The 11,770-nt window shown below is 46.6% G+C and overlaps 1 protein-coding gene across 1 annotated transcript in view; it reads right to left on the reverse strand.

Moving 5' to 3' along the window:
- Nucleotides 1–9,582, reverse strand: part of NWD2 (NACHT and WD repeat domain containing 2) — a 149,998-nt gene extending 140,416 nt beyond the window's left edge. Inside the window, exon 1 of the mRNA XM_080677367.1 lies at nt 8,569–9,582. Within this exon, the coding sequence (XP_080533493.1) occupies nt 8,569–8,719 (151 nt within the window). The 5' untranslated portion in view covers nt 8,720–9,582. The remainder of the gene's footprint in view (nt 1–8,568) is intronic.
- Between the last annotated feature and the right edge of the window lie 2,188 nt (nt 9,583–11,770).

Below are 11,770 nucleotides of genomic sequence, written 5' to 3' on the forward strand. Positions count from 1 at the left end.
GATACCCACTACAAGTTTTATATTTATTTAAATCATATGACCATTAAGAGCAAAACCTAAAGGAATTTTTGAGCTGAAAAGAACTTCCCAATTACTTTGTAGATAAATCCCTGTTCCTCTGTAGGAACTGCATCATTTCCAATTTTAAAAGGTGTTTGTGAGTTTGCACTTGATGTTTTTAGTTGTCTACTGCTGCCTATCACTCTACCCCAAAACTCGGTGGTTTAGAACAACTCATTATTTGTAGAGAGATGAAGTGACTTTTCCTAAGGCTGTGCTGAGCACTTCCTCTATAAAAGTATTCCGATGCTGATATGTAGTACAGGTCTTGCTGTTCTATATAAGGTATGTCATACCTTATAGTTCACTGTATTCTCTTTTTGTGTTAACACATTGCGGGCCAGTAGTTTTATTGCTAGCTTTACCCAGTGGCCAGATAAGTTTCTATTGAACGAGTACAAAAAATGCTTTACATAAATGTTAAAGGCACGCTTTAAAGTTAAATACCCATTGCATTTTGGAGTTATTTATTACATGTTCTTACAAGCTAATACCTTTTTAAAGGATGATACGTTGTAAAGCACTGTGTAATATGAAGTGGAACTAAACAAAACTGGCAAATTCTCGTGATCCGTCCGCAATGTGTTAAGATACTGGTCTGTGATATAATTTGGGTGATGTCAAACTGGTTATCTAACTTAAAGGATCCTAAGTACTCAAACGAGTCCACGGTGCACAAATGTTAAAACTCTCAAGCTTTCCATGCCAGAGAGAAGCCTTCCTTCCTCTAGCATCAGACTCCTGGACTCCCCTTTACCTCCTCACCTGCCATTTCCAGATCTGGGGTGGGGGGCATAAGGGGTGACTTACTTGATTGGAAAATGTTGGAAGAATAAATCCACAAGCTCAACGCGCCTGTTCTCTCATTCCTCTGGGGACTGTCCTGTCCACAGAGCGGGTGGGTTAGCTCTCCCCTACAGGCTCCATGTTTCAGGGGGCAGACGGTCTGGAGGCCCCTCTCCCCCCGTGTGTGGGTGGAAGATTGTCTAATTCTGGTGTTTAGTATGAGAAAGCACAAAGGTATTGTCCATTGTTATCTTTATCAGTAAAAACAGGATATTCTGATCTCCTATCTGCAAGCTCCCTGGTACTTTTTCTCAGTTTAGAACTTGGGAGGTTGTGGAAGGGTGCCATTTACGAAGTCAGGGTCCACCCTCAACAGCTTACCTTATCACCAACGACTATGTGGATTAACACTGGGTTAGCACTGTGCCAGGCTACTAGTTGACTCACTTGCCATGCATTATACCATTTAATTTAGTTATGGCAAAGGTCAAGAAACTACACACCATAACTGGGGTTCACTGCCTTCGAAGTGGGCCACTGCTAATCCCTGCTCTTCCCTGAGCACACGTGCCTCCCCTCATCTCCAGAGATGGGCTGCTTCTCCTACGGTGGAGCTAGGCTCGCCTTAGGCCCTGCACAGAGATTGCAGCGACAGTGACATTGCGGATCTCCAAGCCCAGGCCTGAAGCAGCTGCCATTTCCCTTTCCTGGGAAGCCATCCCCATATTATGAACCCTGGGCTAGACTCCTGAATGGGGAGAGAAAAACTGAAGAGAGCGATCCCACACGGAGGAGCACCAAGGAGGGGTGAAACCTCCTTCCACCACCAGCGCCACCCAGACGTGTAGCTGGACGCAGCCACGTGAGTGACTACCAGTGCCTGTGGAACGGGAGTCTCTCCCTTCTTCTGCAGGCCAAGCCCGGCCCCAATTCCCAGGCATTCAATTGTGAGAAGTGATACATCTTTGTTTTAAGTCACTAAGCCAGCAAAAGACCATTGAAACAGAAATACAATTCAAACCTGCAGACATCCGCCCTTTAAAATGGCAAATGGTGTCATTGCCGCGGTGTGACAAGAATTTCAAAAGATCTGTCGATGATTTATTAAACCATAGGATAGGGTCGCGATCTATTTGTATATAGCATGCCTATATGGTCCTAGTCATGCTTTCTTTTAAATGTCATTCTAAATGAGCACCTTCAAAGACAAATGATAATATCACCTCAAAACATCGCTCCATTCTTATCCAATGGGGTAAAAGCTCTTTGTTGAACAATCTCTCTCTACTGCCTGCAGACACTTCATCCATCCTTGCTTTGCCTCCTATTTGATTATGGTGTGGGAGTTTCTACACCCTGGCTCTCCATTCATTCCTCCGAGGAGCCCGCCCAACCCCTCTAACTCCTTGGTGTCTCTCTAATGCTCTGTTCATATTTTAGCACAGAGCTCATCACATATGTTACCTTATTTATGTCAACCCCATGAGAGCCAAGCCCCGCCTGTTTTCTAAGCACCAGAACAGCACTCCACATGGAGTAGGTGCTTCATGCATCTTTACTGGTTGAACAAGTGAATGCGTGGATGCCTCTGCTTCCCCCCCCCCCCCCCCCCCCCCCGGCTAGATACTACGTCTTGGTTTTGAGTATCCATTATCACTTCCATCCATTCTCTCCTTGTGATATAGAGGCCGGAAGCCTGAAGTTCCCAGTCTTACTTTTTATCAGGGTCCTAATGCAATTCTGGTTCTGCCAGAGGGATGTAGCTGCATGAGATGTGGAGGCAAAGCAAGCCGGGAAAACTCCTTGGCCACCAGCTGTAGGCGGTGTAGTTCAGTTCTAGCAGATGCGCCTGTTTGTAGAAGCTGGCCAGTTACCCAGTATCAACTGTGATACCAGCTGTGGCTTCTGAAGTTCCCTGCCCTCTGGGTGATGGCTTTGGCAATCCACCTAAGTGCCTAGTGATGCCCCTTCATTCCTCAGACCCTTACAAGGATTTTTCAGAGCACCCAGTTCCCTGATAACTGGAGTGATTCCTGTTTTCCTATTGAGTTCTAACTGATAGCCTCTATAGACAGCATTCCTGGAGGGCTGGAAATGCCTTATTCATCTTTGCAAACTCACACCTGCACAGTGTCTGCATCACAATAGAAACTAATAATAAAAAGATAAAAAGGACAATAGTAAGTGCTTATGTAATGTTTACTATGTGCCCAATACTGTTCTAAGTGCTTTATATCTACTAGCTTACTTAATCTAGTCAATAACCCTGCAAGGCAGGTGCTATTACTGTCTTCTTTTACACATGAGGAAACTGAGAACAGAAGAGTGAGGCAACTTGCTCAAGAAATCACAATTTTAAATAGTGGACTAAAGAGTCAAACCCAGACAGTCTGGCTCTCAAGTGTGTATTTGTAGCTAATATTCTCTTCCTGCCTGAAAAATGGTTGCTGAAGGATTTGAAAATACAACCTCTATAATTTTAGAACTCATTTATTATATATATCCTATTTGCATTTATTGTAAAACAACTCAGGATATTCTCCTTCAAGAATCTTACCTTTTAAAGATGTTCCTGGGGCATGAAACATTTTTTTTTTTTTGCTGTGCTCAACTGCATTTTTTTTTCTGATTACTTATAAAAATGAAAGAACAAAACAAAATATGGATACTTGAAAATAATCTTGTCGAAAAAGTAAGAAGAACCATGGTGAAGCCTGGCCAGTATGGCTCAGTGGTTGAGCATAGACCTATGAACCAGGAGGTCATGATCAGATTCCCAGTTAGGGCACATGCCCAGGTCGCCGGCCCGATCCCCAGCAGGAGGCAGCCAAATGACGATTCTCTCTCATCATTGATGTTTCTATCTCTCTCTCCCTCTCCCTTCCTCTCTGAAATCAGTAACAATATATATATATTTTAAAAAGAACCATGGTGAAGAATACTCATAGGTTTCATATGAGTTTTTTCAGCACATCTTTCTGCCCCTTGTCTGGGAGTATTTGTTAGAGCAAATGGCCACTGGTTGCAGCCACAGTAGGGAAAACATTTCTCTCTTCACCATGGCTTCTGCAAAAATGGAGAACAAGCTTTTCCACGGGGACTCCAAAGACACGGGATAGATTTTCAGGGAAGATGCAAAGACATGTATAATAAAAAATGTACTTGAGAAGTGACTGAGCATCTGATCACTGTTATTGTGGACAACGTTCACAACCCTCAAAGATGCATAAACCTGCATAGGGGAATGCACAAAAATAGGTGTTGGAGTCTTCTCCTCCACTCCAGATGTCTATTGACACGCAGAGGGAGATCCATGAGTATAGTGGGCCCTGGGCAGTCATCCCTTACTCTTCAGGGGACAAGGGCCTTCATCTGAGGGATGCACTTGGAAGGAAAATCTGAGCACAAGGAGCCCAGCCCTTTTGTTCTCTCTTGTAAGTTAACCTGTCATTCTTTTCTGCTTCTCCATGTCTTAAATGTTAAAGGGGTCAACTCTGTCCGCTGGTGGGGTGGGGCAGGTCTGTGCCCTGTCCATTACTGGCACTGACTGGGAGGCTAAGTTTGTGCAATTCTGGAAACCCACTCGTCTAGGTAAAAGCCACATCCCCCGATAACGGTCCACTGTCCTTACTTGTAATTCTAAAATTCCCAAAGTGTTGAGAACAAAAAATTTCCCCCAATTCATCTGGCAGCCAAAGCTGAAGTGACCTGAGTCCTCGGTAACAAAACTGGCCTTAACTCACGTAAGCTACTTGGGCTTTATTATGCCACTTAGAGCTTTGTGTCCCTCACAATAGCCAGTAATTCCACGTGTCTAGGAAAATATAAATAGATGACAGTGAAATAATACTAAAAATTCAGATTCTTAATCATACTAACCACATTTCAAAAAAGTTACAAAAAGCCTTTTGTAACCAGTGCTACCATATAGAACAACACAGATGAAGGCCCTTCCAACATTGCTGAAAATTCTATTGTACAGCACTTAGAGGGGGTACATGTTTCCTTAGAGACCTTTTATATTTGACTATGGGGTATTACTCCAGACCCCATATAATAAGCAGTGTACGCACCATTACCCCTGATCTCAAATATTTGGAACTCCAAAATCACATCTGGCCCAAAGGATCACAGATAGAACGTGTGGCTTTGCATATGTTTTTAATCAGTAATAACGGCAATATTTTGGTTTTCCTTCTGATTTAGACTTTACCAGCTACGGACTGAATGAATGTTCGCATGGCCCAAAGTCATATATAGAAGCCCAAACGCCTTGATATTTTGGGGTGAGACCTTTGGGAGGTAATTAAGTTTAGGTGAAGTCATGAGGGTGGGGCACCCATTAAGGGATTAGTATCCTCCAAAGAAATGGAAAAAGGAAGACAGACCTGAACTCCTCCTTTTTCTCTGCCACATGAGGACACAATGAGAAGATGGCCATCTGAGAACCAGGAAGGGGGCCCTTATCAGGATGGGATCTGCCAGAACCTTAATCTTGGGCTAGAACTGAGAAATAAATGTCTATTGTTGAATCCTCTCAGTGTATGGTACTTGGTTATAGCAGCCTGAGCTAAAACATGACCTTATTCTAAACTGGTTAAAAATTGAGGCAGGGAAGAGGAATATTGTTTATCAGGCCTCCTCGAATTCAAGCTACTCACAGTGGAAGATCCATGAACAATGCTATTGCCTCTTCCACACTGGTTCTTCTTTCATCCGTAGGGATTGGTCTGATGCAGATAACCTTGTAGACAGAACCACGCCCACTAGTGTTCAGAACATTCTGAAATCTTCTTGAAGGCTGGGTCAGGACAGACAAGTTTCCTTCCTACCATTTAGTTTCTCTTGGCTATCAGGCTTTAAGAGTAAGGACAGCACTCATCCACAATATTTAGCTTATATTCTTGTCTATATGGAGGTGCGCTATTTCATAGAAATCTGGCATCAACCTAGCCTGGGCCAAATAGTACCAAGAGAGATGTTTTGAGTCCCCTGTAGGCTCTACCTTGTTTCATTCTGCTATATGATTTCAGGCAAGTAAGCTTAACCTGGTGTAGCCTCAGTTTTCTCATCTGTAAAATAGAGACAACACTCTATGGTCCACCATCCTCACTGGGTTTGAGGATGGAAATCAAAACTAAAATACTGAATGAGCCAATATATGGGAAAGTAAGTTTTCCATTCTAAAAATATGTATTATCTTTATTACTGATGGGAAATTCCACACAGCCTTGTGAAGCAAGACCGATTAAAACAATCATCTGAGTGAGAGAGACCCTGGCAGGATTCTTAAAAGTATTGCTATGAGTTCAACAAAGAGCAGCTTTTATTTAGAGCATAAATTGGATTTCCACTTGTAAAGGAGAGCATGAGGTAGTGTTCTTTGTCTTAATTTGACAGTGGAAAGGTTCTTGAGTATTGGCCAAGAATCTAATATTGGATTGTACCAAAACACACCACTTGCTTCCTGAATTGTATCCATAAAGGTCTCACAGTAAAATGCTGCATCTTTGAGAGCATTTACCAAGAGTGCAGGTCTTCACATTCAGGTTGTAAAAAAATACCCGTCTGTCTTCTCTATTCAACATACCTTCGGCTCTCCATGTGGATACAAGTTGAGGTCCTGCCCCTATTGAAACGTCTCAGGTAAGCTTTACATTTCTGATCTTTTTTAAAAACAATATATTTTTATTGATTTTAGAGAAGGGAGAGGGAGAAAAACATCAATGATGAGAGAGTTATTGATTGGCTGCCTCCTGCACGCCCCAATTGGGGATCAAGCCTGCAACCAGGGCATGTGCCCTTGACCAGAATCAAACCTGGGACCCTATAGTCTGCAGGCCAACACTCTATCCACTGAGTCAAACCAGCTAGGGTCACATTGCTGATCTTTTAAAATCAATGTGCAAGCTGCTCAACTCAAACAGTGACCAGGAGGCATGATCAACTCTCTCCTGTTTGCTTTCCTAAGATTAACAGATGCTAAAGCATTTATTTCCAGAAACTAGAGAATTTGAAGAATTACGTGGACAGGCTTAAGAAAAATGACATTAATCTTGAAAATAAATATTTAGCTGACTCAATTTAAATTCATTATTGGTTTTTAATCCTAGAAATTACAAATTTAATGAAAAAATTAACTATTGATGATAGTAACAATTTAACTGTGGCTTAGAAGCAACTTATTTAAAGAAAAACAATAATTTAGCTAGTTTTACAACAGCAGATGTAAATACTTTGAGATTTTTTTCATGCTCAGGAGCATTGAAAATTTTAAGACTAATCATTTTCTAACACAATTCTCTCAAACACTTTGACAATGTTTTAGCAATATTTTTGAAAACAACAATGGAAACTTAAGTTGCAGAATTTCTTAATCCTTAAACAGGCTGCCTATCTGCATGGTTTTCTTTATCCAGATTAAGGCAAAATCCTGGAGACATATTTGAGTTAAAAGGATTTTGAGTGTACTGTAGCTTTCTAAAACCTCCCTTGCTTATTAAAGTCTGTGAAAGTGAGTTGTAAACTGATGAAAGGCCAGTGGTGCCCACCCTAAAAAGTACAAGTCCTTCTAAAACTAATTAGAATTAGTTTCTGCTAGTGGTTTTATTTTTTTAACATGATTTTTTTTAGAAAGTTTTTTCTCTTGGTCCTCTCTGTATGCTTTTAACAAGCAATCAGAGCTTCGGGTTTTCAAATTATTCTCTCTCCAATGATGCTTGTCAACTTCTTTTTTTCCTTTTACTTTTTTGTCAGGCCCCAGGCTTGTTATAGAGTGCAGAAAAAGTTCCCTTCGGATCTTGCACGTCTATTCCAGGCTCCAGGCTCCTAAAAACTCATCTCCTGGCTGAACATTTATTGTTCTGGAAAAAGGCATATCCTGCAGTTTTATCCAGCTCACATCAAATGCATCCTACTTTTTCTTAACTTACTGAGAAAGAAAGTTAATATCCAGGATGAGAAGTAAATGCTGTGATGAACAAGGGATTCACCACCCAGCACTCAGCCGTTGTGATTTGTGAAAGTAATAAATCAACAAGTTTGCACTTAGCGCTGACCAGGTACCCAGCCTTAAGCAGTTACACGACTAAAGGCCAGGTGCTAGAACAGGGACCTCAAGCCCAGCGCCCAACCAGAGATGGGCTCACCCTGAGCGCTCTACCTCGAAACCAGCTCCCGGCGGATCCTAGGACCCCAAGGCGCGTTTCTTCCCAACCTTTGCGCGGGCCTTCAGTTCACAGGGGTCTCTTTGGCTCTCCTAGGCAGAAAGGGTGCTATCGCACCCGCCAAGAGGTGAATCTTGGGGAACACTTCACCTCGGCATGAACAATAGCAAAGGAGGGTGCCCTATTCGGGAACTTGACGCGAAAGCTACTACTTATACCTGCAACAACCTCGGAGAAGAAACGGCTAAAAGAAAGGGGAAAGGGTGGCGGTGGCAGGTTGGAGCTTCCAGAAGCCTCTGCTCTGCCTGGGACGTTTCTTAGCTCGCCCAGAGGAGCAAGGCGGGGGTAAAATGAGTGTCCTAGGAAGTCGGCAGGCAGAGGGGGATGCGTGAGGTGAGTAAAAGTGATTCCAATGAAATTCCCACGCGCTCAGGGCAGCCAAGGCTTTTAGCTGGAGGAAGGGAGCACGGGGACGCACGGCGCGCCCGTTCACCGATCCCGCTGCGCGGACGGACAGAAGGACAGAGGGACAGGCAAATCCGAGCGAGGGACTTACCTTCAGGGTTGGCGCTGATGAAGACCCGCACGCTGCGGCCAGCGGGCACGAGGTGAGAAGGCAGGGCGGTGAGGTTCCCGGAGAAAGCCGCCCGCCGGAGCGCAGAGTCGCGGGGGCAGGGCTGCTTGGTGCCCGCACCGGCCGGCCACATCGCCCTTTGGAGGGATAGCCGCCGCCGCCGCCTTCTTCTGCTCCTCGGGTTCCTGCCCGCGATCCGCGGAACAGCGAGGTCGATCCCCGCAGGCAGCGCGGCTCAGAGCCGCTCCGAGCCCGAGGCGCCGCCGGCGAGCTCCCTGGCACTCACCACCGGCCGGCGCGGAGCGGCCATACGGACCTTTCCTCGGGCCTTGGTCGCCGCCGCCTGCTGCCTCTCCGGGAGTCCGCCTTCGCTCGCGCCCCGAGTTCAGTGCAGCAGCCGGTGGGAGCGGGAGGTCAGCGTGTCGGCGGCTACGAGCGCGGCGCCCCTTTGCGCTGGGAAGCGCCCGCGCCCGTCGCCGAGTCCACGGCCATCTCCCCGCCCGCGCCCGCCGCGGGAGGAGGGGGCTGTCTAGGAGGCGGGACCGAGCGGGCGAGGGTAGCAGAGCAAACTTTATCTAGAAAAGGTGTCCGGAGTTTATGGGAAGCTGCCTCCCGCGGCTTACTGAGCGGCGGGGCTGGGGCCTCGGGCTACCCAGGGGCTTCCTGGGCTTCACTGGGGATGATCCCGAGCGCTCGCGGCTGCCGCCTTGGCGCAAGGCAGGAAAGACATTAGCCCGAGATTACTGCTGCTCTGCCCGGTCTCCTAAAGGTCAAAGAAGCCCTGAGGATTTTCGGGAATGCACGCGTGCCGGCGTCAGCGCGTCTTTGCCCAAGTGCCGGGAATACGGCCTCAAAGTTACACACACGCACCGAGTCCGGACCCCGAGGGTAGGAAGCATCAAATTGCAGAACCGTTTCGCGCGTCTCGGAGGGAGTGGCACCGCCGCCCTGTCGCTGGTGGCGCAGGTGGTCCCGTCCTTCAGCTCCTCTCGCTCCTAACGCGCAGCGAAGCCGGGGTTTTTATAGGGAAGCTGCGCGACTCACGTGCTCACCGCCGCGTGGTCGTGGAACCTTTCCAAAAGCGGATCTCTGCGGGGAGCCCTTCGGAGGCCTCTAAGGCTCCAGGGGGGTCCTTCCTGCTCCAACCCGGGCGCACTCCTGGGCCATTCAGCCCTCCCAGTGTTTCCCGGGCCCACAGCCTCGAAGATGCGGGGCGCACTGCGCGCTCCAGGGAGCGCCGTCCCGCCCAAGGGCCCCGCAAAATGCAGGTGGTCACGGATTGGGATGGGGTGCGAGAGATCAAGTTGGCGTTGGGCCGATTTTTCAAATTCATGCAAAGCGAGAGTTGGCTGTACCTGACGCTAATCTAAGGTGGACGGCTGAAGGGGTCTGGTCCACGTCCCTGGAGAAGAGAGATGTAAGTGGACCCAGCTGTAAAATTGCCATCTCTGGGCCACACTCCATTGCACCTATGGAAACGCTGCAAATCCCAAGACAGGAAGGAAAACCTGGGGGAAGGGAGGAAGGAATGTTCAGCCCCTTAATTGGAGTTTGTTCCCCAAACCCTTTATTTTGAGCTTTAGGGCAGGAGCTCAACTTGTAGAGAGGAAGAGTAGCTTTTCCAAATCATTGGGATTGGGGAAGGGGTGGGTGGGCACAGGGCGAAGGCAGCTGTAAGTTTCATCCTCCCACCTGGGGCTTCTGCAGGCCTGCATTTCTCCTGGGCCCTGCTGGTGGCAGTGAAGGCCTAGGCACTGCTGTTTATTTTGTTGCCCCTCCCCATCCCCAACACACTTTCTGGAGTAATCTTTTTGGAAGAATTGGGTCTCTGGGTTTTTAAGGCTACCTCCCACTGCTGAGAACCGGGGGCCAGATAGCAGTTCTTACTTTGTAACACTGTGCTGCAAGCAATGAAGAAGCCTAGTCCTACCCAGGCATTTGTTCAACTGATTCCACTTAGCAAATTATCTCCTTCCCCTGCACAGCCTCATTGCTGTCAGGTGGGAACTTCTCCAGCAGGAAGGAGGTCTCCGGAAGACCTCCCGATGTCCCAGGAGGTTTGGGCTGAGCGTTCTGGAACAGGTTATGAATATACAGTCTCTATTACAGTATCGTCCTTTATGAATATACTGTACTTATTACTGGGGAAAGAGCCAGGACCGCTTTCTGCCTGATCTCAATGTTGTTTATGAGTCTGATAGGATTTGCCAGACGGCCAAGGACCCACCTTCCTTCCTCTCTTCCCTGCCCGCTATGTATTTGGTGGTTTCTCTCTTAAAACTCACTTTAGTATTTATGTCTTCTGACCTTTGCTTCAGATCTCAAAAGGTTGCACTTCCTGGGGATGACTTTGGGATTTTTGGCAGCCTCTATAACCTAATTAACTGTTCTAGACAGGCCGAAGTTTAGCATCTGCCAGTGTCATTGCAGACCAAGGATGCAGAGAGAGAATTTCACATTAACCGTGCTTTAAAAGGCTCCCTGCACAGCCAGTTTTGCTTCAGGTAGAGCAGGCTACTGTCTTTGGTTTATCAGGGAGGTTTCTACCTAAGGATACCCTATCACCCACCCACCCCCTCCACACGTATATACATTCTCCTACCTCCTTCCTTTCATGTCTCTTGCTAACATCTGATATTCCAAAGCCAGAGATTCATTCATTAGCATGCAGATGACATAGGGAAGAGTCACCCATGGCGGTAACACTTTGTTATGAATTAACTAGATTTATTTCCCACCCCGAGGAACTGTTGGCTATGGGAGGGGGTGAAGAAACTGAGAAGGGAAGGGAAGGAGCAGGCATGAACGTGGGAGGCAGGCCCAGACTTAGAGCTTTGCTTTTATATCGGTTTAAACACTTCACATTTTCTCCTCTTAGGTAAATATTGAATGTGTTATTAGGACTCCCATTTTACTTCCCAGGAGAAAAACCAAGGTTCAAAAAAGAGAAATGACTTGTGCAAGGTCATAGAACAAGTGAATGCTAGAGCCAGGATCCAGGTATTGTGACCCGTCCCAATACTCTTTGCAACACACCACCTCTATATTCTAATTTTGCCCAAGTCTGGCCCTGGCTGACTCTTTAATAACCTGGGAAATAGATGTCCAGGTGTGGAAGTCTGGTTATCACTTCTGCTTTCCCAATAGGCAGGAAGGTCTGTGTCCACAGGATCACACAGGACTA

Source organism: Plecotus auritus (genome assembly GCF_963455305.1).
Source record: "Plecotus auritus genome assembly, chromosome: 1".
Taxonomy (NCBI): Eukaryota; Metazoa; Chordata; class Mammalia; order Chiroptera; family Vespertilionidae; genus Plecotus; species Plecotus auritus.